This window comes from Chenopodium quinoa, unplaced genomic scaffold, assembly GCF_001683475.1.
Source record: "Chenopodium quinoa cultivar QQ74 unplaced genomic scaffold, ASM168347v1, whole genome shotgun sequence".
Lineage (NCBI taxonomy): Eukaryota > Viridiplantae > Streptophyta > Magnoliopsida > Caryophyllales > Amaranthaceae > Chenopodium > Chenopodium quinoa.
The window spans coordinates 3,837,607-3,864,442 of record NW_018742418.1 but is presented as its reverse complement, the minus strand read 5'-3'; the positions used below and the strand labels follow the sequence as shown (position 1 = coordinate 3,864,442).

Below are 26,836 nucleotides of genomic sequence, written 5' to 3'. Positions count from 1 at the left end.
ACTAATATATAAAGCTAAACTTTTAGTCAGGCCACGAGACAACGACACTTAGCGTTTCAACTTTTCGCTAGGTGCAGTGTCACGCCACGTAGGCAACAATTAATTATTAGGTTGACATGTAGGGTAAAAATGTTGTATAAATTTAGATAGATTTTGTAAGATAAAAAAGTTAGTTTAGAGTTTTTATTTTCAATGAAATTCAGATAGATTTTAGGATAAAATTACTGGTTTAGAGTTTTAATTTCGTTAAAATACCAATATTTTATATGTACAATTTAAATTATAATCCTATTTTTAAAAAATTAAATTATAACTTTCAATAATTATTATCTTAATAATTTATTATTTTTATATCATATTTATTAATTTTATATCATACTATTCGTGTTAAAGAGTATTTTAAAATAAATCTATTTATGATCGATAGTACTATAAGTATGATAGTCAAGTGATTATTAATCCATAAGTAGAAAATTCGAATAACATAAAAATTTTTCTCATATATAGTGTATATTTCTATAATATATATCCTACGTCAAAGTATCCTAAATCAAAAGAGATATACACCTCTTACATAACAATGTTTGTGTCAATGATGTGTCTTAAAATTTGGCACATAAATTAAAAAAATTATTTTAAAATTCAATTAACAAACTAGGCATCGCCACCAGAATTAAAATTTCAAATAGGCAATCGTCTTTTAAAGAAAAAAAATTCTAAAAGTCTAGGAGCCAATGACTTACTTTCAAACTGTGGGTTTTGAATAAAGTCTAGGAGTATTCAAATTATTAAACGTCATGGAACCGAAAATTAAATTACTTATCCAATTTGAACATTTAAAGCAACTAATATTTCAAACGTGGGTAGATTTAGACATTAGTGATGATGCCTTTGAGAAAATAATTATTCCTTATTTTCTAAAAAAAAAATTCCTTAAAATTATTTTATAAGTAGCCAATTAATGTAACGATTTTTAAAACACAAGGATATATATCTCTTTTTCCACCGCTGGTTCTATCTTTGGAGGGAGCCCGGGGTACATACTAGTCACTAATAAATAAAGCCGGTTTCGCAGTCATGTCACGAGACAACGACACTTGGCATTCCAATTTTTCGCCAAGTGTCATGCCACGTAGGCGATAATAGGCATTATTGTCACACGTATGATGCTAAGTAAGCGATTTTTGGATAGATTTTTTAAGATAAAATTCTAATATTTCATATATACAAAATTAATCATAATATTTTATAAGTATCCTATAACTCAATTCTATTTCCATCATCAAATTCGTTCTAAAAAGTTCTTTAAAATAAGATCCATTTATAATATATTTAATCACAAACTTTTATTTGTAGCTGGTCAAACCGTGTCACCAACTATTTTAAGAGTTACTTCGTTAGTGCTATAGGGGTTACTTGGTCGGTGTTATAGTGGTTACTCAATCAGTGTTATAGATAGGGGTTATTTAATCAGTGTTAGAGGTTACTTAGTTAGTATTATAAGAGTTACTCGGACAGTTTTATAGGGGTTATTTTGTCCGTGTGGCTAGCCGCATACAAAATGCATTGTTATTTAATTTACTTCGTATTTTTTTAATAAAGTAATAGAGATCATAATCAGTAAAAATAAGTTTTAATTTGTAAAAATAATTTTAATTTGGTAAAAAAATTTTGAGTTCAGTGAAAATAATTTAAGTTCAATATAAGTAATTTCAAGTCAATAATAACATAGATATCTATTTACAAACAAAACTACAAAAAGTATACTATTATATAAATATAGGCCATATGATATAGTATGTCTAAATATCCTACATTATCATAACGGATTATATGATGTTATTTAACATTCAAGTAAAAATGTTATCTTAAAATTTTATCAACCAATTGGACATCGCCTGGGCACAAAACTAGTAATTATATAAAGAGGGTTTTGTTTATAAATCTTAAATGTATACAAAGAGGGCTTCGATTTGTCTATCGTGTGTCAATGAATTTAGGTTATGCACAACTCACTCCATGTGTAACATTATTGAGGGAAATAATAAAGAGCCAAAACAAAACAAAACAAAAAAAAAAAAAAAAAAAAAAAAAGTAACGAGAAGCTTCAACCTTGTGATGTACTTTTCTTCTTTTTTTTTCTTTCTTTTTTTTTTGTATTTATAAATATTTTTTTTTACTAATCATATGCTAAACATATGTTCATTAAACAAAAAAAATCTACCTATTTAATAGGTTACCGGTCACTACAGACTAATAAAGCAATAACCCTTAAAATTGGAATTATTTAATGCGAAATGATCAAAGTTGAGATTATTTAATAAAGTGAACCGATCAAAGTTGAGATTATTTTTACCAATTTTTCCAAGAAAAAATACAGGTATAGATCAAACCGGATAAGTTGAACATAACATTCACGTGAGCTTTAATTTTGGCCCAAATAGATCACCCAATAAAAACTGTGGGCCTTACATAAAGTTGGGCCAGCAATTATGCTCCTCAACAAAAATTAAAAATTTACAAAAAGCAATGAATCTGGATTTCTTCTTCTCCAAGTCGCTTTTTCATTTCGCCAAACATTAAAATTAACAAAAATCAAATAATAATTCCTCACTTTTTTTTCTGTCAAATCCTCTCTCTCTCTCTCTACTCTTCACTAGATCTTCATCTCTTCATCTTCTCTTTCGGTAAGCAATGAATTCACGCTTCATTTCAAGGTTTTCATTATTAATGGCGGATTTTATCAGATTTAATTCGATTTGATTTTTGATTTTTGTTGATGTTGTTTGATTTAGGGTTTTAGCAAATTGGGAAATTGTTAGAGGAGAGAGAAATTTTTTAAAATGACGAATGGAGCATTTGAAGTACCTGCAAAAGGTGGATTTAGCTTCGATAATTGCAAAAGGAATGAAATGCTGATGAGCAAGGGTCTTACAGCTCCTGGATTCCTCAAAACTGGTACCACTATCGTCGGTCTTGTTTACCAGGTTTAATTTTTTTTCATCATTTGATTAATATACGCTTTAATTTTGTTGATTTTTGCATTATTAGTTTGTTTTGATTATATGTGATTAGGGTTTTTATTTGTTGTTGATCTTGTAAATGTTATGATTTTGTAAGCCGGTTCATTTTCACTAGCTATGATTAGTAGAATGGGATGGTATAAGAAATGATTCTATTGTAGATGCTCAATTTTGGAGAGAACAAAGCTTGATAATTGGGAGTTTACTTTTAAATATGGAAATTATCAAGTAAATTTGGTTAGTTAATCCGTCGATTGGATGTATCTTGGTGAATGGTGATACAGGGTGTAGCTCTAGGCATCTAGTGGCTAGTGGATTTAGATGAGAGTAAGCTAAAGCATTAGAAAGTGCTTGTTGAAAATGAAGAAGCTGTTTGGATTAGATATATGATTTAGAGTGATCAAATGATGCACCAATATATGGAATGTGATTGACCTCAATGGACTGAGCAATCATGCAGTAGTCATACGACCTTGAGTTAGAGAACATAAGCCTTTGGCTTAGGATGTGTTTGGTTCAATAATAGTAGAGGAAGGAAAGGGAAGAGAAAGGAAAGAAACTATATTTTCCAATGTTTGGTTTGATGGAAAGGTTGTGAAAGGAATTTAAAAATTATAAGTCAACACATTATTTTTCTCTTACCCCCCAAATTCCTCCAATTTTGGGAGGAAGGGAGAGTGGATATTAGGGTACCAATAATTTCCCTTCATTTCTTTTCTTTTCCTCCAACCAAAAAGGCCGTTAATGTCAAGTACTTTGTTCTTCTGCCTGACTGACTTGCCTGGAAAATAGTATTCATTTATCATTTTATTGGTCTTGACCTTTTGAGCTTGTACTTTGGTTCTGATAGCTACTTGTATTTCTCACATCTGGATGGGAAAATGTCTGCTAGTGCTAACGTGTAACGATTCTTTAAACTAATTATTTTAGTAGGAAGAAAGTCTTTCTGGTTTTATGTACTCTCATGTCTTTGTAAAATTAAGTCATCAAACATAAACCATGCTATTTTCCTGTTGAAATATGCTCTGTTGTTGCTTTAGTACCCCATGCTAAAATTTGATGAAGTATGGCCAATCATTTTAGGATGGTGTCATTCTCGGAGCTGATACTAGAGCAACAGAAGGCCCCATTGTCGCTGACAAGAACTGTGAAAAAATTCATTACATGGCACCAAACATTTACTGCTGTGGTGCAGGGACTGCAGCTGATACAGAGGCTGTAACTGGTAAGCACAGATTTTTTTTTATTTTTTTTTTGTGTGGCTGTGTGGATTACATTATGTTCCTCTTGGGTCTTGCTTGTTGTGTGTCTTAAAATCTTTTTCCTATTATTGTTAATTAATAAATACTGCTGAAGGTCCATCTATCTACATGCTCGTGCTTGATTAAATTTTTCTTGGAACTGAGAATATTGCCTTTTTAATTATTCCATAGGTAGTTTTTTTTTTTTTTCATCTGTAGATTTATATAAGATGTAAAGGTTGTCGATTTCCAGTAATGTTATCTGCTTGATTGGTAATGTAAAGTTGGTTTAGAGCCAGGTTTAGAGCCCTGTGCTGTGACTCTGAAGTGCACCTATTGCTCTTCTCTATGAAATTCAGGATGTGTTTGATTAAGAAATCCAGTGAAAGGATTAAGGCCAGCTTTGCTACATGATATAGAACCTTGAATATTTAGCAAGTACCATATGTTTTCCACCATTGGTGATAAAACTATAGTTTGTGAATGGAAGAGATGATTTTGGTATGCTCAGGATACACGGAATTTGGCAATCAGCATACATGTTGAAGGGGAATTGCTTGATAGGGTTGTATGATTTGTACAAAGGAGAGTTCTAGGTAATTTGCAATGGGTAAAAATCCGTAGTAGCTATGACTATATCAGAGAAAGTTGTGGAAAGGATAAATTTGGAAAGCTTGAGATTCCTCAAATGGTGTAGCCAATTATGTGAGAGAATGAATTTCATAGAAAACTGAATGGGAATCATGCTGAAGTTTCAGTTATAACTTTAGGGTTTTGTTGCAGTTGGGTAAGAGTAAGAAATTGCTATGACTCAGCTCAGATTAGTGACCAAAACAGAGAGGATTATGGATTTTAAAGATGCATCAAGGGAAGATGAAGGAAATTAGTGAAGAACAAGCTATATATGACTGAATTAATGCCAGTTACAGCTTTGCCAATATTTTGAGAGGAATGGCACCCTCTCAAAGCTACAAACCAGTCACTTATCTGTTATCACAATATTCAACATACTTTCTCCTTTCCCAATACTCCTAACTAAGTTCCCTCATCTTGTTGCTTAAGCTACTTCTAACTTAATTTTTTAACAACTAATTCTGCATTGCCTAGTCTATCCCTTCCCTTAGGCTAGTTAATTTCAATACTCTTGTAGAAATTGTTTGGGAAGCAAATAAGTTTTGTACCACAAGTATGTTTTATTTATTTATAATTTTTCCCCCTTTAGCCCTTTAAAACTTTGATCTTAATGTGGATTCTCATTTTAGGCACGAGCTCATGCTTTGTTGTTTCTTGTTATTATGGATTTTTCTGGTTTCTACATAAGTATTATGTTGATGCTAGGAATTGTTCGGTTTGATGTAGAGGTGTGTGGGATTTTCTTATATGTATATATGAGAATTTAGTTGATCAAGGTGATTGTTAAGAGACATTGAATGAAGATTACATCATATTTTTATAGAGAGGGGGGGGGGGGGGGATGGTATTAGGTTGCATGTTATTGGCTTAAAATATACTACCTTGTGTTTCTTATTATGTGCAACAAACTTAGTTGCATGTTTTCTTAGATAACTTTTAAAGGGGGTATTAATTAAGATAAGAGGCAAATAATTATGAGGGCGTAAACACCAATATCCCACCAAAAACCACACATTGCCGACACCATTTCTGCCACCCACCGCTGTCGACATAATTTCCGCCACTGCCACCACTATCTACACCGACAACCACCATCGAAACCTTAAAAAAATGATTGAAACTAAAAATCATAATGTTTGAACCCAAACAAACAGTAATCAAGGAAAAAAAAAAAGATTGAAGAAGAAGAAGTTGTAGATTGAAAGAACATGAAGTTGGTGAAGATGTTCTAAGTAGAAGTACAATAGAGAGATGGGGAGTGGTAGTTCAAGATCAAAGTGAAAGATGGTGTTGGTGGTCAAAGTGGTGGTGGTTAGACCTGGTTATTGGGTAGGGTAGACCAATGATATTAGGGTGGACCAAGTTTAAAGGGCCCTTAATGGACAAGGCTTTTGATGGACAGGGCTTTTATTAGGTAGAGTCAATATAGGGCTAAAATATTTTTTCAATTTAATAGATAATGTAAAATTAATTACATGTATATTTTCATATTCATATATACTTGATTATGGCTTTGTCTTATATTCATTTTAATTGCCCATCCATTATCGTCCCGCTATCGACTCGTGACTTGCAATGGCCTGTCACGCCATTGGCTCCTTAAAATTTGACCATCTTTGACTCACCCCACAACCAACCCTGACTTGACCCAACCAATAACCAGGTCTAGTGGTGGTGGAGGTGGTCGAAGTGGTATTTGTGTCTGGTGGTGATCGTTGATCATGGTGATGGTGGTTGTAGGTAGAAGAAGAGAGAGGGGGGTAGCAGAAGGTATAAGCAGGAGAGAGAGGGGGGGGGGGTGATTAGTAGTTTAATGACTTTTGGGTTAGTGACTTAACTAATGCTACTTATATTTAATTGGGGTATTGTGGTGATAAAATACTTACCAATAAAGGAAAGAATGATTTTGTTTAATGTGTAGCATTCATTCTGGTTAAATGTTGCTCATAATATGAAATCGAGGTAGTATGTTCTTTGTGTTAACGTTGTAAGTGGATAAAGAGTATAAGACTAGTTTTGGCACTTTGCAAACAGTCAAATTGATTGACCTAACAAAACAATTTCCTTGATTATCCAACTTCTAATTAAAGCTTTAATCTCAATGGCTTTGAAATTGTTTGTGGATAGTTATTTTGGCCAACAATTGATGTCCTACCATGTGTTGTTTATGTTGGAGATGCTTTAACTATGGTAGGATTAGTACCTCCTGTAGGTGACACAAATGTTTGTTGCCACTGTATGGTCTTCTCATTTTTGAGGATTATTGATCTTTTGCTAAAACATCTTACTGTAAACTAAAATAGATGGCCTTCATCTGATTGTGGGTTGGTACACAAGTTTGTTTCTGTTTTGCCCTTTGCTCTCAGCATATGATTAACTGTTTCTTTGATCCATAGATAGGTTAACCTGACTTATAGTGCACCTAAAATTCCATATATGTTATTGTCTGATTACTTGCTTATTGATATTGACTAATTCTGCTCTATGTTGGTCTGGTGATTGTGTATGCAGACATGGTTAGTTCCCAGCTAAAACTTCACAGGTATCACACTGGTCGCGAGTCAAGGGTTGTTACAGCTCTTACTCTCCTGAAGTCCCATCTTTTTAGGTAATCTTGTGATTTCTAAGAAATCTCCCTTAATAGGATGAATATGTTTTAATGCTCATGCAACTAGAACAAGACTGATCACCCAATTCTATTTATTCTATGTTCAAGGTATCAAGGACATGTCTCCGCAGCACTGGTGCTAGGTGGAGTTGATGTGACTGGACCTCATCTACACACTGTGAGAACCTTTTAGCTATTTAACTGAAAAACATGGCTATGCATATGCTGATTAATTTCATGCACAGATATACCCTCATGGATCAACAGACACACTTCCCTTTGCTACAATGGGATCAGGTTCCCTTGCTGCAATGGCTGTCTTCGAGTCAAAATACCGTGAAGGACTCTCTGTAAGTTGACAGTCCTTAAAATTTAGCATTATGATTAGTGGGTTTGTCTTATTGTCTTTGACATGTGATGTCTGTGGAACTCCATTTTTTATTAAATCAGATATTGGGCAGTTGTGGTTAAAACAAAGTGGCATAACTGTTTAATATGCCTTGCCTGCGATGTATTTAAAGCAGCATGCCTCATTTCTTCTTGTGCATGCAGAGGGAGGAAGGTGTTAAAATAGTCTGTGAGGCAATCTCTTCTGGTATCTTTAATGACTTGGGAAGTGGAAGCAATGTGGACGTATGTGTCATAACAAAGGTCTGTAAATCTTAACTCACATCTGTTGTATTATCTCAATGCATCTTGTGACACACCCTCTGCTTTTGCTATAGTATCAGCTTATATTTTTATTTTGTCTTGTGTTGCTTTCACAGGGAAATGTAGAGTATCTAAGAAATCATGTGCAGCCAAATCCCCGTACCTACACAAGTGCTAAGGGCTATACATTTTCCAAGCCTACAGGTGAAGTACCCAAATTCCATGAATTCTTTTATTGTGCCAACTTCCAGCTCATTCTTAACTGATGATTTTTTATTTCTGGTCGCATGTAATAAATAGGTATCTTGTAGTTCATACCACACAGAAATAGCTATCCGCCTTTCATTGTTATAAAGTTTTATATATAAAAAGATTTCACCTATTTAAGAAATAGGATGATTTAGAAATAGATATCCGCCTTCCATTGTTACTGTATGCTTGTTTGTGATGTTGATGTATATGTAGAATTATTACTCTGTACTTATTAGGATTTCACGGATTCTGAAATTTTAACATTGATTTGTGTTTATAATTATTGACCTATTATTTGAGCACATATGCTGCATCTCAGTTGCATTGTCTCCGTATCTATAGTATTTGCTAAAGTACATTCTGTTACTATTGTGTTTGCACTTTGCAGAGGTCCTTTCAACAAAGATCACATCACTGAGATTGAGTGCCGAGGTGACTGAGGGAGGTGATGCAATGGAAGAAGAGTGATGATGGTGATTGTAATCCTTGTATTCGTACTTGTTATTGCAACATGTCTCATCAAATTCTAAATGCAGATTCTGTATTCGGAATTGTTGTGTTCTGTGAAACTTGGTCACTCCTATGCCCGCTAAATAGATGATAATGGATTACTTTATTTCCCTTTTCTTTCTCTGTCTGTCTATCTTTCTCATGTCTCTCAGTGGTTTGGTAGTTTAGGCAGCATTGATAGACTTCATGTTGCTCTTTTCAACAAATAATTTATTCACGTGTAGAACAGTAGAAGTTGGCTGGCCATATCTCTTGGGTTTTACGTTCTCCTTGCTCTCTAGTAGTACATGGTAACAACTTTGATGGTAAATGCTAGTGATTTTTTGTCTTCAGACAATTATGAAGCAAAGACATCATACTATGAAAACGTAAAACGTCAGGCTTGTTAAACTCGTAAAGGAATTCTAACACTCCTCATCTTACACTTCTTAGGCTCCTAGCGCGTTTCTCTGATGTTAGATATTACACTCTGAAGGTAATGCAGCCTATCCCTTAGGTCACTGGGGCAGTCATGGATCAATATCTTTGGGGGACTAGTATTTTAGATGGATCAAAATTATTTAAAACTTTTTGCCTAGTTTGAGTTTTGTATTTCAAGCTTGTCCTTGTGTGTAAAGTTCTCGAGTTAGAGCCTGTTTGTGATTATAATTAATTGACAAATTGCAATTCTTGTCCAATTCAAAATTCGCGACGATTAACATTTGGTAAATTTTAACCAAAATTGTCTTCGGAAGTAAATAAATATTAAAGTAGAAGAAGCGTTCTCTCCCTCGAGTCCCTTCCCCTGTTATTAAAAGTTTGTCATTCTAAACTAAAAGTGCTGCAATTTAGAAAATACGGAGGACATATAGCGCGGTTAAATTGTTCTTCGGAAGGATGAAGATTGTATGTGCTCTTGCAGTCCTGCTTACTGTATTATAGCTACCATGATTATAACATTTCAAAGGGTGAATCTTTCCTCTTGTATATGTTTCACTATTGAAAAGTTAAATCTAGTGAAAGACCATTGCTTGGTTTCTAATGACTTTGCTAAGGACAATATACTAGCCATTATTCTAGGGAATTAGATTACATCCGAAAATGTATTTTTTCAACTAGCTAGTAGTAAAAATCATTAGCATCAGCAATCTTAAACCACTGGCTTCCAGGATCACACGTATCGTTGCTTCTCAAACACTTGCATGTGGCGGTAACGAGATTGTAATCAGAATCCACATCCAAGCAAGCAGTAGTGTTCTTGCTCAATCTAGTTGCAAGATGGAGCTTCGAGGCTGAGATAGGAGCCCATGTCGTTCCTCTTCTCTGGCAGTCAATGGTAAGCTTAGCACGACGGTTCAAACCTTTTGCCTTTAAGCAGAGGTATGAACCCTCTATGTCTAGGGTATATTGGGGTGTGTAGGTCCAATGGTCGGATTCAGAGCAATTTCCAAGCTTTATTCCCATTACTGGTTTTTTTAGGATGCAGAGTCCTGTTGATGGGTGATATATAATCTTGTGTGACTGGCGATATGAAGTTTCTGGACCTGCATATCAGACATTCAGAAGCTGTGCAGATTAGTAATGCACACTACACACGCGACACGTCTATTACGAGTAATAGAAAAACAGGTTACCTTGAAGAGGGGATTGGATAACAGATATCTTCTGCAAGAAACTTTTGTTACGAACATCAGTCCAATTCTGAGTTAGCAATCCAAAGCGCTCATTTTTGCCTAGAATTCCATCTTTGAAATTATAGCTTCCAGCCAATGTCCATAACGCCCAATCTAAGTCGTGTTCAACTGCCAACGCAAGCAAACAATTCAAGTATTTTGTGTCACTCTGAGATATACTACTCAAGGCTACACTCCACTCTCCTACAAACAAAGGATAGCCTTGATCAAGTAGAAATCCAGCATTTTTCATCAGGTTGTTGGTCATATTCCCACAAACTTGGTTTGCGTTCTTAGTCTTCCAATCTAGCCCTGCTGAGAAGGAATACTGATGCACCTCAAATGCTAACTTTCCTGTGAAACTTAGAGATACCGGCTTTGTCCTGAGGAAGCTTAAATCTGTGTCATAGCTTAGACCGGAAAGAATTACTAGTACATTCGGGTTGGCTTTATGCACTGCCTCCGCTCCTCTTTGCATGTACCTTCATTTAGTTGATAGGTAATTAATTAGCCATTCATTTATCCATAATTAATTCTATGTTGAAAGTAATTGTCTATGAAACGTTAAGGAAAAGAAAAAACTGTTACATACTTCAATTCATGCACATCTTATTTCAGTTTCATAAGAAAAAGCAAGTACCAATTATGTCTATATATAGTTCACCTAGATTAGATATATCGTACCTATACCAATCTTTCGTATTTTGGCTTGGTCCTCGGAGTTCATTCCTTAGACTCATACCAACAACGTATGGATTTTCTTGGAAAAGTGCGGCCATTTTAGTCAAGCCCTTGATCCAAAGCTTAGGGTTGAAGTATTGATCACCAAAGAAGCCATTGCCATCGTCATAACCACAACACCACGCCGGTTTACTTACATGATTATCCAAAATTACCATAATATTATTCTTCGCTAGGCTTGCCACAACGGCCTGCATCAAGTAATTATAAGCAAGTACTCCCTTTGTTATGAAAATAATCATTGTGACTAATCCCATTACTTGTATTCATTTACAATTGTAAAAAAAATCGAGTCAAAAATAGTATGTGAATAATGCATAAGTCAAAGTGATGCATTGAATAAAAAAACAAAGGTTCAAAAATAAACATGATCAAATTAGACGTATGCTTTATTTTCATATCTGGAAAATTAACACTCTAGTAGATATTCGTAGTATACTGCAGGACCATTTATTTATAAGTACTTGTATAATTTTGGCAAAAACTACATGATTAGGACCATTATCTTTTGTTTGCGTTCTCTCGCTTTAATTTCTTTCTTACTTCATATACTTTTGATAGATGACTTATAATCCTTTTATATAAAAATCTACCTACCTATACAACTGTTTTTATGGAAACATAAATACAAATCCCAGATGTTACCGTTTTCTTTCAGCTGAAAGCTAAGTGTTCTACACTTCTACTAGTATATGAACTCAAATATGTCTAGATTGTCTACTAAATAATAATACTACGTACAACTATATCTTAGTGATATTCTAATTTCTAAGATAAATCAATAGGTTATTGGTATAATATAGCAACATAGCATCATAACCCTCCTACGCGTTCTAGGCTTCTAGCCAATAGGCGTAAGAAACAAGATTTCATAATCATCTTAAAAGAAGGTCATAATAAGATTTTTTTTTTTTTTTTTTTTTTTTTTGGTGTTTAGAGAGCCACAAGGGGGGTGAAAATCGATTCTAGGATATTCTGAAACCAGGAGGGAAATTCTAACCACTTGAGCTATCCGTCAACTCACTCTCATAATAAGATAATAATATAATATCAATGTTTAGTAATTAGTATAATTCTATTTTGAAATATCAATAAGATGAAGTATTTCTTTCCTAAATACTACCATTATCACAAAAATATATTCTCCTATATTCCTAATTCGGATCAGTATTTAATAGGAAAAACATTAGATACTCCGTATCATGCGTCCTTTATGCATGTGTAGATGATCTTTTGCCTGTTTAGTCATTTAGCTTTGTACAGTGGGAGACATAACTAATGCATGTGATGTTATGTATAATGTTGACTTGAAGCTATGATTATTAAGATCTACTATTATGTAAATTTATTATTATTTATTATGTATTTTAAGCTATTTAAGCTTAAATTTTCGTATTTTTATAATTTTATATTTACTTAGATTTTAAAACGAAAGGTATACAAACATAAAGATCTCCCTATCTCAGGGAAGCAACATAAGGAAATCAAACAACAAGATTCATAAAATTGAAAGAAATAATTGTAAATGCTAACAAGAAGAAGAAAAGAAAAAAGTGGCAATTTTTTTTTTTTTTTTTTTTTTAATACAAATAAGAAATAAAATGAGATCTAGATAAAATAATTAAGGAGGAAAGAAATTTACCTGAAAAGCATCATTGAGGGAGAGGTCAATAATGGAGGGATTATTAGCTTGTAAATCAGCAAGAATGAATTTGGAAAGACCAGCATTTAGAAAAGACTGTCTTACAGTTTGAGAAGCCAAGGTTTTATTGGTTGCCAAATAAATAGGATAAGTTAGCCTAACACAGTTAAATTTCATGTCTTTTATTTTCTTTGATATTACATCAACTGGCTGTTTTGTTAGCCCTTCTGCCACCATCAACTCTAGGTGTGATGACCAGTTTATGCACGCCAGCTTTACGTGCTGCCCCGTGTTGTTGACAATCCATCGTGAATTTGTCGATAAGGGCAGCGCGTGCAATGAGGGTAGGAGGAAAGATAGGAGTGAAATGATGAAGAGGAAGGAGTTTGTGAGCAAGAGTCTCCTCCCCATGTTTGTTGAATGCTTGGTTTGTAACAAGTTGTGAGGGTATATATATCCTTCTTAGGCTCTCTTTGAACACTTTATATAAGGCCTGTACTCCCTCTATTTCTATATGTTTGTCCCATTTGGTATTCAACTCACATAATTTCCAATAATACAATAATATTGTAATTTAAATATATCAAACTACGCATTACAATTTTTTTTATAAATTTAATATTTATTGAAAATTAAAAATCAAGACAAATCGAACAAGATCCCGCAAATATTATGTTTGCTAGAGTATGATATGATAATCATTTTCATTTCAGATAGAACTACAAACAAAAGAAAATGGAGGTACGAATTAAAAATAGTACTTCGTCCATTTCGCATTAGTTGCAACACTTTCTATTTTCGATTGTTTCATATTAGTTGCAACACTTCTATACTTAGAAATGACCCACCATTATTTTATAATTTCTCTCTCCCACTAACCCCACTTTCACAAATATTTTATTATTTTTTTTCCTACCAATCTCACCTACGCTACTTTTCTTATTATTTCTATCTCTTACTAACAGTACTTTACTACCTCCGTTACATATTAGTTGCAACTTTGGAATATTTTATATCTCACATATAATATCCAAAGTTGCAACTAATATTTAACGGAGGTAGTATATTATAAGCCTAGTCTATAATTTTCTTAAATTATGAGCCAAGCCTATTGTTGCAACTAATGCGAAACGGAGGAAGTAAGTCACTAAGAGACAGTTATATATATTAAAGAGTACAATTTTTTTTACTTAAGTAGTCATGTAACACGATAGGCTTACTAAGCGAAATTTTAAATAAGCTTGAGTAAACCAATGCCAAGAAGTATTTTGGACGGGCAGTGCCCAATAATTAAGCTCCGTCCTTTTAATTTTTATAAACTTGACCAATCTCAAATGTTAAAGTCCGTGATCTACGTGCTAGCTAGTCAAGGAATCACCTGTATATTTGGCTATCTCCTTTATAGCTAATGGTCATCAATTTCTTGAACTCAAATTACTCTAAACTTTATTAAAAACTTCTTATATGTTTGGGCTTAAAAAGTCATTACAAACTAGTAGATAACAAAACAAAAAGATTCCTAAAACATAAGAATACTACTAAGATTTGTAAAATAAATAAAATTAATCTTAAAAACAAATATAAAAAATTAATGATACCTAATATGTTTAAAACACGAAAAATCCACTCAAGTGAATGGTAAAAACGTGTAAGCCAAATCTAGACTAAAATAATAATCTCTACAAGTCACGATCGCTCTAGTGAAAGCCCATGACTTGGTTTCCAATATACTGGCTATTATTCTAGGGAATTATATTACATCCGAAATTGTACTTTTAACCTAGCTAGTAGTAACAGCATTAGCATCAGCAATCTTAAACCACTGGCTTCCAGGGTCACACGAGTTGTCATCGATGCTTAAGCACTTGCAAGTGGTTGTAATGAGAGTGTTATTGGAATCCACATCCAAGCAAGCAATAGAGTTGTAGCTCAATTCAGTTGCAAGATGGAGCTTCGAGGCTGAGATCGGAAGCCATCTCGTTCCTCCTCCTTGACAGTCGGTGGCAAGCCTAGCGCGATGATTCAAACCTTTTGCCTTCAAGCAGTGGAATGAATCCTTGATGCCAATGGTCAACTCGGGTGTGTAGATCCAATGGTCGGATTCAAAGCAATTTCCAAGCTTAATGCCTTTCACTGGATCTTTTACGATGCATTGTCCTGTTGATGGGTGAAATATAATCTTGTGTGTGTGGCGGTATGAAGGATATGGACCTGCATATCAACAAATAGTTTGTCGTGTAAAAGTGTTTGGTAAATATACTGTATATATATCCGTTAGCTAAAAACTAAATACTATTATGAGCTTTTTCAAAAATGGACTTTTGAGCTTATAAAAACTCCTTCAATGTGATATGTGGCTATGGCCAGCCATTATTGGGGTTACTTTGTTAGTGTTATAGGAGCTACTCAATCAGTATTACAGGGGTTACTTGGTCAGGGATGACTCGGTCAATTGTATAGGGGTTACTTTGTTTTTTTTACAACCGGACTCATGGTATGGTAAGTTGCACACAAGACATACTGTGCAATAAATTAGTTTCACAATATACCTGGATAAGTTAAAAGCTCCTTACCAAAGAGAGCACGGCCAAAATAAACCAGTAAAGATGATATTTAAAAAAGCAGGACTGTTACCTCGATGAGGGGATTGAATAACAGAGATCTTCTGCAAGAAAGTTGTGTTACGAACATCAGTCCAATTCCAGGTTAGCAATCCAAAAGCTTCATTATCTCCGATAATTCCTTCTCGAAGATTATAGCTCCCAGCCAATGTCCATAATGCCCAATCTAAGTCATGTTCAACTGCTAAAGCAAGAAAACAGTTAAAGAATTTCCTGTCGTCCTTAGATGTGCCACTCAAGGGCAAACCCCATTCTCCAACGTATACAGGATAGCCTTGTTCAAGTAAAAATCCGGCATTGTTCATCAGGCTCTCTGTCATATTTCCACAAACTTGGTTCGCGCTATTATCCCTCCAATCTAGCCCTGCTGAGAACGAGTACTGATGTACCTCAAAAGCTAGCTTTCCTGTGAAACTTAGTGATACCGGCTTTGTCTTCAGGAAGGTTAAATCTGAGTCGTAGCTTAGCCCTGAAAGAATGACTAGTACATTTGGGTTGGCTTTGTGTATTGCCTCTGCTCCTCTTTGCATGTACCTTCATTTAGTTGATAGGTTATTAGCAGATGTTTAATTCACTTTCAAATCAGCATATAGTATATAATTACTTCAATTAATTCTACAAACAAGTGTGAAAGTAATTGTCTTATCTTATTTCAGTATATGTGTATAATTTCTAGAATATTAATTCATCTAGAATTCTATGATGAAATCTGTGAATGTCTTTGAAAGCAATCGTGTGTATAATTCATCTACTTGTAGAATAAAAGTAGATGTATGATTGTCCATTAAAACAATTATGCGTATAATTCATATATATTTGTCCATGAAAACAATTATGTGTATAATTCATACATAATTGACAATGAAAGCAACTACGTATATTGTCAAACGACTTAAAGGGCCAAAAATTTATAATTAGGTTTTGTACAATTATTTGAATTTCATTAGTTTAAATCTCACATTCATACCTATCTATATATTATTTTTCTTTTTTTATTATATCATTGTCATTAAGATGTAAATAAAAGTTGATCTTAAGCCTAAATTTTCATGTTGGCGAAGTAATATATGTAAAAGCATAAATATTGTAGATTTGTTACTATACCTATACCAATCGTCAGCATTTTGCCTTGGTCCACGGAGTTCATTCCTTAAACTCATACCAATAACATATGGATTATCACGGAAAATTGTGGCCATTCTAGTCAAGCCTTTGATCCAAACCTCAGGGTCGAAGTATTTATCACCAAAGAAGCCATTGCCATCTGTCATAGCACAACACCACTGTGGCTTACTTACATGATTATCCAAAATCACCATAACCTTGTTCTTCGCTAGGCTTGCCACCACTGCCTGCATTAATTATAAGCAGATACGTTACATACGTGTACAAGGTACTCTCTTTATTCGTAATTAATAAAATAATCACGCTTTAATTTCAAAAGAATATTGTCTATTTATGTCTCTAATAATCCCCAATTATTGTAAGATAATGCTCACATGATTTAAATGTACTAGTGTGCATTATTTCTGTTCTGAGTAGAATAAACACTCTTATAGATATTTGTAGTAGTACACTATAGGACCATTTACTTATATGTTTTTGGCAATAACTATTGGATTAGGACCACTTTCTATTTTTGATTCTCTCACTTTTTTTATTATAACTTTTGACAGATTTATACCTATTATTATTGTGTTTTTATGGATAAAAAAAAAAATCCCAAATAATCTCTTTTAAAAAAAAAATCTTTCAGCAGTAAATTTCTAGTAGTACATGAACTCAAATATGTCTTATACAAATCTTAGTGATATTCTAATTTCAAGTGGCAAAAACAACAACATAGCACTCTAATTAGATAATATTCTAATATCAATGCTCACCATAATTTTGTCTATGGTATCACTAGAATATACTTGTATTTCTTTCCTAAATACTAACATAATTTAATCAACAAATTTAGAATATTATGCATGTGTAGATGTTCTTTGCCTGTATAGTAATTCAGCTTCGTGGGAGACATTTAATTCATGCATGTGATGTATAGTTTTGACTTGAAGCTAAGGTTATTAGATATATAATGCCATTATTCACATTCAATTCCATCCAATTATAATTACAAAGATGTACTCCAATCCGTGTTATTATTTTTAAAATATTACTTCGTATCACATTAAGCTTAAATTTACTTATTGTTAATATTTAGTGATATTTTATAAGGTACGACACAATTGCATATATATCTCAGGGAAAGACCAATAAACTCGAAATTTGAAGCAAAAATTGAATACAAACAAGAAATCGGATTAGGTTAAACAATGAAGAAAATAAATTAAAGTAATTTACCTGGATGGCATCAATGAGGGGGAGGTCAACAATGGAGGGATTATGAGCTTGTAAATCAGCAACCATGCACTTTGAAAGACCATTATTTAGATAAGACTGTCTTACAGTCATAGAAGCCAAGGTTTCATTGGTTGGCAAATATATTGGATAAGTTAGCCTAACACAGTTAAATCCCATGTCTTTTATTTTCTTTGATATTACATCAGCTGGTTGTTTTGTTAGCCCTTCGGCCACCATCAACTCTAGGTGTGATGACCAGTTTATGCACGACAGCTTTACGCGCTGCCCCGTGTTGCTGTCCACAATCCATCGTGAATTCGTCGATAAGGGCAGCGCGTGTAATGTGGGTAGGAGGAAGGAAAGGAGTGAAACGATGCAGAGGAATGAGGATATTGTGTGCAAGAGTCTCTTCCCCATGTTTGTTGAATGTTGGTTGAATTTTTGGTTTGTAACAAGTTGCGAGGGTATATATTAATAATTATGTATGGTATAATCTTCTTTTTATAGGCTCTGTATTCCTCGTCAGTCTTATACACCTTATATAAGGTTTAATAATTCGATAAGAAGTTCAATTAGATAAAACTTTTGTATAATATGAAACTTGATAAATTCAAATAATTAACGAGTTCATATTAGTTCAAGACTAATGTGATCGATAAGATAACATTAAGAGTCTGTTATGTACACCTTATAATAGTTAAGTACAAATTAGTTTAGATAAGATAATTAAGTTCATGTAAATAAGTCCTGAAAAGGATTATCAAGTACAAATTACAACTAAATAAATTAAGTTTTAATAAGGATAATGATACAATTTTTTCAAAATACAAGAATGATAGTATTTTTTCAAAATACAAGAATGATAGTTTTTCTTTTTTTTTTTTTTTTTTTTTAAAAAAAGATAATGATAAATTTTTTTTAAAATACAAGAATGATAGTTTTAAAAAAAAGATTATGATACAATTTTTTCAAAATACAAGAATGATAGTTAAAATACAATCTCAAAATCAAAGTCCGTGATCAATTCAACTTGCTAGCTAATCAAGGAATCACCAATATTATTATTTTTTCTATTTATTTATTTATTTATTGAGAGAAGTAATCACCCATCACCTACTTGTACATTACTGTTTAACCTATATTAAAAGTTATAATACCACTTTTACTAATAAAACCAAATAGATTTTATAAATAAAATAGGATCCAAAAATTCGGATCTTTGATACAACAAAGCTAGAGGTGTTCACCGTGCGAGTCGTGCGAGCTGGGTTAGGGTTAGGTGGGTCGCGGGTTGGGGTTTTATAACACACGGCACGACACACGTAGGGTAGGGTGGGCCGGGTCGTGGGTTGGGTCGGAGAAGTTGGACACACCAGGGTTAAGTTCGTGGGTTAGACGAGTCGTGAGTGGGTCGAGCTGGGTGAGTGGGTTAGACGGGTCGTGGGTGGGTCGAGCTGGGTTCGTGGGTTAGACGGGTCAAGGTGGGTTAGTGGGTTAGGGTGGGTCGAAGGGTGGGTTAGGGTGGGTCGAAGGGTGGGTTAGTGGGTTAGGGTCGGGTGGGTTCGTGGGTTAGGGTCGGGTGGGTTGTGTGGTGTTTAAATTTTTACAAAATTAACAATTTGATGGCTTGCTCAGTTGCTCTTAATTGAGATGCCTACATATCCTTATATTATAAAATAAGGAATCAAAGCCAACGTAGTTCTTACATTGTACTTCTTTTGGAATTTGGGGGGAAGGGGGGCTTGGACATATCTTTAGAAAACTAAAATTTAATTTTGCAATTAAATTGTAATTTTCGAAAAATAAGTTGCTTACGTATCCCGAAAGAATCAAAGCCCACGTAGTTCTTAGCGTGTACCTGATTTAGACTTTTCTAGCCACCCATGTTTGTTGCATCATCATCCTCGAAAGCTGCATCATCCGTTGACGACTCCAATCTCATCACATGATCATCTTCATCGTCTTCGTCTTCCTTTAAATCTTGAGTTCTTCTTTCAGCTTGATCCCAATCTTTCTTACAAACACAAATTTGAATGCTTTCCGGAGTTAAGCGAGATCTTTTTTCATCTAACACTCTTCAACCTGCACTAAAAGCAGACTCGGAAGCAACGGATGAAGTGGGAACTGCATGTATATCTTTTGCAATTCTCGCCAATATAGGAAAACTTTTTTTATGTTCTTGCCACCATTTTATAATTTGAAAGTTGTTGTTGGTCTCATGTTGATATGACGAATAATCATTAATAGCAAGTGTTGAAGAAGATGATGATGAGAATGATGTAGATGCTTTGTATTTTTTTTTCATAACTTATCAAGAAAACCAAATCTAGAATCGGAAGTGCTAGTAGTAGTTGGTGTTGCCAAATCAAAACCATAAATAGATGCATAATGATCATTAAGGTCTCCCAACAGATTTGCATTTGTTAATATATTCACTAACATCATAATCGATACTTAAACTTGTATAATAAAATTCTAAAAGATTTTCCAAACCTTCAGCTTTGACATCGGGGTCAAGAATAGCAGCAATTCCATAAATGATTGGAAATTCTCTAAAATAAGTATGCCACTTACGTTTCATTCTATCAAGAACGGGACGAAGTCCATCAATCATCATATGCTCTTCGATGGTGTGAACAACTTTAACACACTCAATTATGACTAAATGAATGTTAGGCTCATAAATATAAGAGAAAATATGAGTTGCATTATCAAAAACATTTAAAACATCACGAACAAAAGAAGCATTAGTCCAATGACTTTCGGTTATTAACTCAGTAGGATCAACACGATACTTTATAGCATTAGTCCAAATCTCATTGTAAAGTTGGGTCAAAATGTCACGATACTTTATAGCATCACTCAACAACTTGAAAGTAGAATTCCAACGGGTAGGGGTATCAATAGACCATTGTCTTTTCTTAAGACCTCTCTCTTTACACATAGCTATGTACTCTCTTCTAACTGACTGAGTAATCCTAATCCATTTTATAACTGTTCTAATTGGGTTTAGAAATGGTTCAAATTCAAAATATGAGCACAACATCTGACATGCAAGAGACTACCACCCAACAACAAATGCAACTCGGAGTCATTTTTCAAATAGTCAATACACTTTGTGTTTGCAGTTGCATTATCAAGAGACAAAGAAAAAACTTTATTATTCAAGTGAAATTCTTTTAAACAATCCAAAATACGAACTTTGATGTTAAAACTGGTATGCCTTTCTTCCATAGCTTGAAAACATAGTATACGTTTTTGAATAAACCAATCATCATCCACCCAATGAGCAGTAATGCAAAGAAAAGGTTCGCCAAAACTAGAAGTCCATGTATCACTTGTAAAACTAACACGACCATCAAAAGTACGAAATAATTCAATCAAACCACTCCTATACTTATAATAAGAAGTTTGTGTATAACATCTTAGGGTATTTCGGGGGACACGAGTAAATGCAGGTTGTAATGCAACTTTATTAAAATGCTCAATGTTTGCATTTTCACCGTAACTAAAAGGGTATTCATTAGCAATAACTAAAGTACTCATTTCATCAATCATTCTATATTTATTATAAATGAAAGGTATACCTCCGTCGGGTTGGTTCATGTATCCACCCAATTGTGTTTGGACGCCACCCACCGAAGGACTGGGGCCATTTTCGAACAAGTCGTGTTTATTTTGCAAATGCCGACTTGTGTTTATTTTGCAAAATGCCGACTCAAGGTTCCGGTTCCATCTCCCGTTTTCCAACTATGACATTTGCACCTAGCGCCTTGCAAACTAGGCATGTACACGTGAACCTCTTTGGTTAACCGGGTTGCCATCCCGGGGGTGTGACCTCAACTCGTTCAAAATATTTCCACACCTAAGAAAATTGTGCTCGACCTCTACTTTCACCGCCACCACCTTTCATAAATCAAATTATTGAAATTAATTTTAAACGCTATTCATGAAAATAAGCTTTTAAATTTTAAATATTATAATTATAATAATTTAAAAGCATTTTTCATGGTAATTAACTAATTGTAAATCATAGAAAATTGGAAACTAAACTAACTTTATAATCATTAATAATAGTTTTTAAAAATATTCATAACAATAAAAATTTAATTAGAAATTACCTTGAGATGAAGGTTGTGATGTTGGTTGCGATGGAGGTGGCATAGTTGAACTCGATGATTGGTGGGAGAAATGTTGTGGTGGAGACGTTTGAATATTTTGCCTATCTCTTAAACCATAATCTTCATATTCATTGACAAATTGGTTTAAATTTTCCGTATTAATTTCATACGAAAAATTTGCACCACCACTCCTTTGGCCACCACTTTGATTCCTTCTCATTCCTCCTCTTGAGCCCTTTTTTTTTTTATTTTTTTATTTTTTTTATGATTACTAATTATAATATGGAGAAGAACTTTTTTTTTTTTTTTAGAATCTTAAGAATACTAATAATAACATTAAGGAGATTTTTTTTAACAAAAATAAAACTCTATATAACACTTGAGAATTTGAGAATTGTTAAAAACTTTTGAGTAAGAGAGAAAGAAAGCTTGAGTTGTGTGGAAATTTGAGTGAAATGGAATTGGTATTTATAGGGAAAATTGAAGGGATGATCATACACTCAAAAAACTAGTCGGTACATACAAAAAACTAGACGTTTTTTTTTAAAAAAATGGATGTTAGGCTAGGCGGGCCGAGCGGGTCGGGAGGGTTAGGTGGGGCAGGTTGGGTGGGTCATGCATGCGGGCTGGGTCGTGCGAGGTGGGTCGGGTTAGGTGGGTTCACGGGCTAGGTGTGTCGAATTAAATGGGTCAAAACGGGTTGTGTGAGTTGGGTCGAATCAAACGAGTTAAACCGAGCTGGGTTGAAATTGGTTGTGTCGAAAATTTTGGACCCACGACACAACCCGAGTTAAATCCGAGCTGTGCCGGGTTGAAACCGGGCTGGACCCACGTGACCCACCAGCCGTGCGGGTTAGGGTGGGCCGAACCCGGCCCACTGGCCACCTCTAAACAAAGCTAAGAGCAAATTTAGGAAAGAAGACTCCAATTAGTCGTCGCTGCCTTCTTTAATCTTTACTACTCTATATTACACAAGATGTGTGATCATGCTTAAGGATGGTATCTAAATATCTAATTATCTATTAGGAGCAATGTGTTTTATTTTTGATAACAGGATAGGTGTTATAGAAGGTTAAAACTTATTCAAAATTGGTTCGAATATTGTTTTTTTGAAGGGAATATATCCTAAATTGTTTGATAAATCTAATATCATATCATATCATCACTAATAAATAAAGTCGGTCTCGCAACCAGGCCACGAGACAACGACACTTGGCATTCCAGGATTTCGCCAAGTGTCGTGCCACGTAGACGACAAATGGGTTTTATTGTGAAACATATGATGCTAACTAAGCGAATTTTGGATAACTTTTTTAAGAAAAAATTGTTGTATAGAGTTTTATTATCGATATACTTCTAATATTTCATATATACAAATTAATTATAACTTTTAATAATATCCTACAACTCATATCTATTTCCATCATAAAATTCGTTTAAAAAACTTCTTTAAAATAAGATCCATTTATAATATATTTAATTTATTTAAAAAATTAATAGAGAATTTGTAAAATTAAGTTTTAATTAGTAAAAATAATTTTAGTTTAAATTCAATAAAAATAATTTCAAGTCAATAATAACATAGATATCTTATTTTATAGTATTTGAATAACCCGTTCAAAAAAATAATACTATTTGAATAATCCTTTTTGATAAATTAAATATATTTTTTAAGAAAGTACACTATCATATCACTAATAAATAAAGCCGGTCTCGCATCCAGACCACGAGACAGCGACACTTGCCATTCCATTTTTTCGCCAAGTGTCAAGCCACGTAGGAGATAAATATGTATTATCGTGACACATATGATGCTAACTAAGCGATTTTTGGATAGATTTTTTAAGATAAGATTGTTGTATAGAGCTTTATTATCGATAGAATTCTAATATTTCATATGTACAAAATTAATCCTAACTTTAAATAAATATCCTATAACTCAAAGCTATTTTCATCATCAAATTCGTTTTAAAAATTTCTTTAAAATAAGATCCATTTATAATATATTTAATCAAACTTTTATACGTAGCTAGTCAAACTGTGTCACCAACTATTACAAGAGTTACATCGTTAGTGCTATAGGGATTACTTGGTCAATGTTAGTGATAACTTAATCAGTGTTATAGATAGGGGTTACTTAGTCATTGTTAGAGGTTACTGTAACACCCTCAAATCTCTCACTATGGAAATAGCAGTATAATACGTATAATTATGCTGTAGATATAGACTTAGGCGTATTACTGCCGCTTGATTACGCAAGGCTACTCAAACTACTAACCAAAACCAATACTTTGCAGCAGAAACTCAAATTATTTCTTTATTAATAATAACTATAAATAGAAACCATTGTCATGAGTACTCATAATACCAACAAAGACCAACATTCCTAATTCTAGGTGAAGAACATCTTGAGACTCCCATATGCTCAATTATTGACTCCACCTGAAAATAGTCAACACTGCTTACCATTAAGGTAAAAAGGGCGAACCAAAACAAATAGGAAATACGGATTAGCAAAATATGCTAAGTACGATAAGTGCAAGATAAGAAATTCAATTTATTAGCAAACATGCTTTTAAAACCAATTCCAATAATTAATCCAATAAATTCCAAAACTCGTGATTCAAAATCAATTCTGAAATATAACTCCAATAACTCAATAATTCAATAATAATGATGAATAAATCAATTCTTTTCAAAAACCCAATTTTCTCTATAAGTGCACACCCCCAAGCTAGCCTCCTAATTTTTCGATGCTATTCTTGAGGAAAGACTAGGTCATACAAAGTCCATAGTCTTCAATGAATCCGCATAGTGGGATTAGTATAATAATCATGCTTGTAAAGCTTTGATAATAAATAATTCAATAAACCTCTTTAATTCAATAATTCCAATAAATAACTCAAACTCCTTTTTATTTAAATTCAACATCCTTTCAAAATCAAACCTTTAAAACACGATAAATAATTTTAATCATTCAAAACTTGATATTAAATCAATCCTCCAATTTATTTATCAAAACCAATTCTTTAAACATACTTTTATTTCATAAATCATAATTCAATTCAATCATCATAAAAATCATATAAAACATGCTCATTATTCAATCCAATTAATTTCAAAAGTATCTAGCTACCTAACGTACCTTTGATCCTTGCTAGCAACACACAAAGAACTTCAAGAACTTTGGTCAAACACACCCTATAAATAAATATAACCTTAATTAATATAAGGTTAACAAATAATCACAACAATTAAATTAAAAACCCCCAACTATATGTACATGAACCTTATAAATTATTTTTCCATATACTTGAATAAAAATCTGATTTTTATTTAATTAAAACTACTCATAATAATTTTTATAAATCCCCGATAATAATAATAATTAATTAAATAAGAGAAGAGAAGAAGAAGAGGTAGAAAACCAAGGAAAAAGAGGAAGAAGAGGTGGCGGCAAGGGGGCAGCAGCCTTCCGGCAAGTGGTTGGTGGGGGCGGCTAGTGGTAACCGGCGGTGGTAGTGGAGGAGGATGGTGATCGGTGGTGGTTGGCGCAAGAAAAGGTGAGAAAAAGAGAAGAGAATTAGAGAGAAATAGAGAATTTGGTGTGAGTGTTTAGCCATGAATCAAGGGGTATTTATAGGCTAGCTCATGTAAAAATTATGGTAGGAGAATGTAGGAAGAATTATGGTAAAAAGGATTAAGGAGATTAGTCGGAGAAGAGAGCTAAAGAATTATGGAAAGTTTAATATTAAGGTGACTAAGGAATAATTAATTTAAGAAGAGTGTGTTGTCATGAAAAATAATATGGCAAAAAGGTTTTGTTTGGGGAATAATCAAGGATGATATAAGATAGGGAAATAAGATGATCAAATATTTAGGAGATGGGAAATAAGATTTAAGGAAAAACAATAGATTTAAGGGAGTAATTAAAAATACAAATTACCAAAATAAATCACCCAAAATCCAACCAAGGTGGCCGAAAATTTTGATCTCCCATAGCTCAAATTTTCGGACCCCTCATGTAGTATTTAGGGAATTATTTTGCTAGATTTAAGGGATTAAAAATAATTGTGTAAATAATATATATTGTATAAAATAATTAATTAAGAGAATACCAATCATTCACTAAATAAATTAACTAAGAAAATCAGATTTTCCACACTAGGAAAATCCGAAATCCCTAGCTAATCATTAGGAATTTTTGGACCACTTAATTAAATAATAAGATAAAATTTTGCTTAATTAAGAAATCCGAAATATATATAAATAGTCCGATTTTTAAAATAAATTAATGGATAATGAATCTTATTTAAAATCTAAAAATAATAATTAAGTTTAAAAATACTTTTGGTGCCAAAATTCAAATATCATTTTGGCTCCAAAATTCAAATATTAAAATAAATTACTTAAATACCCTTTTTAGAAAATAATAATTAATTAATTAATTAGAAAATACGTTTCAAAAATACAGGGTATTACAGTCTACCCCCCTTAAAAGAAGTTTCGTCCTGAAACTTAGCTAAAAGAGATACGAAAATCATTTTAAATTATTGGTTCATGCACATCCTAACTCGGTTCAAGACTCCAACTAACTCAAGAAAGACTCAAAATCACTCAAAATGGCTCGAAAAGCAACGCGCGAAACTCTATCGCCCTTTACCCCCCTTAAAAGGAGTTACGCCCCTGTAACTCGACCACTAACCTTTGGCAAACAGCTCTGGGTAACGTTTCCTCATATCAACCTCAACTTCCCCTGTAGCCTCCTTAGTTTTCTGGTTCGACCACAACACAA

The 26,836-nt window shown here is 33.4% G+C and overlaps 3 protein-coding genes across 3 annotated transcripts; 1 reads left to right on the top strand and 2 right to left on the bottom strand.

Annotated features, from left to right (window-relative positions):
* Positions 1-2,531: 2,531 nt before the first annotated feature.
* LOC110709873 (proteasome subunit beta type-7-A-like) lies at positions 2,532-9,039 on the top strand. The gene is made up of 9 exons (XM_021888143.1): positions 2,532-2,687; positions 2,796-2,987; positions 4,107-4,248; positions 7,409-7,505; positions 7,614-7,683; positions 7,751-7,855; positions 8,058-8,156; positions 8,273-8,360; positions 8,797-9,039. Exons 2-9 carry the CDS (start codon positions 2,844-2,846, stop codon positions 8,874-8,876), a joined length of 825 nt encoding a protein of 274 aa, XP_021743835.1. The 5' UTR covers positions 2,532-2,687; positions 2,796-2,843; the 3' UTR covers positions 8,877-9,039.
* A 776-nt stretch (positions 9,040-9,815) lies between these two features.
* Positions 9,816-13,539, bottom strand: LOC110709845. Its single transcript, XM_021888109.1, has 4 exons — positions 12,954-13,539; positions 11,255-11,502; positions 10,532-11,052; positions 9,816-10,441 (listed from the first exon to the last, which is right to left on the bottom strand). Exons 1-4 carry the CDS (start codon positions 13,362-13,364, stop codon positions 10,017-10,019), a joined length of 1,605 nt encoding a protein of 534 aa, XP_021743801.1. The 5' UTR covers positions 13,365-13,539; the 3' UTR covers positions 9,816-10,016.
* Positions 13,540-14,429: 890 nt separating this feature from the next.
* On the bottom strand, positions 14,430-18,491 carry LOC110709836. The gene is made up of 4 exons (XM_021888098.1): positions 17,921-18,491; positions 16,679-16,926; positions 15,588-16,108; positions 14,430-15,164 (listed from the first exon to the last, which is right to left on the bottom strand). The coding sequence occupies exons 1-4, from the start codon at positions 18,335-18,337 to the stop codon at positions 14,734-14,736; spliced, it is 1,617 nt and encodes a 538-aa protein (XP_021743790.1). The 5' UTR covers positions 18,338-18,491; the 3' UTR covers positions 14,430-14,733.
* Between the last annotated feature and the right edge of the window lie 8,345 nt (positions 18,492-26,836).

What these genes read in the sequence shown, in the direction of transcription:
- LOC110709873 (XM_021888143.1), top strand. Translation starts at nt 2,844, where the DNA reads ATGACGAATGGAGCATTTGAAGTACCTGCAAAAGGTGGATTTAGCTTC. An exon ending in ACGTATGTGTCATAACAAAG is followed by an intron (nt 8,157 to 8,272) that starts GTCTGTAAATCT and finishes TTGCTTTCACAG; the next exon opens with GGAAATGTAGAGTATCTAAG. An exon ending in TACATTTTCCAAGCCTACAG is followed by an intron (nt 8,361 to 8,796) that starts GTGAAGTACCCA and finishes TGCACTTTGCAG; the next exon opens with AGGTCCTTTCAACAAAGATC.
- LOC110709845 (XM_021888109.1), bottom strand. Translation starts at nt 13,364, where the DNA reads ATGGGGAGGAGACTCTTGCTCACAAACTCCTTCCTCTTCATCATTTCA. An exon ending in CCCTCAATGATGCTTTTCAG is followed by an intron (nt 11,503 to 12,953) that starts GTAAATTTCTTT and finishes TACTTGATGCAG; the next exon opens with GCCGTTGTGGCAAGCCTAGC. An exon ending in TATCCAATCCCCTCTTCAAG is followed by an intron (nt 10,442 to 10,531) that starts GTAACCTGTTTT and finishes TCTGATATGCAG; the next exon opens with GTCCAGAAACTTCATATCGC.
- LOC110709836 (XM_021888098.1), bottom strand. Translation starts at nt 18,337, where the DNA reads ATGGGGAAGAGACTCTTGCACACAATATCCTCATTCCTCTGCATCGTT. An exon ending in CCCTCATTGATGCCATCCAG is followed by an intron (nt 16,927 to 17,920) that starts GTAAATTACTTT and finishes TAATTAATGCAG; the next exon opens with GCAGTGGTGGCAAGCCTAGC. An exon ending in AATGCTGACGATTGGTATAG is followed by an intron (nt 16,109 to 16,678) that starts GTATAGTAACAA and finishes AACTAAATGAAG; the next exon opens with GTACATGCAAAGAGGAGCAG.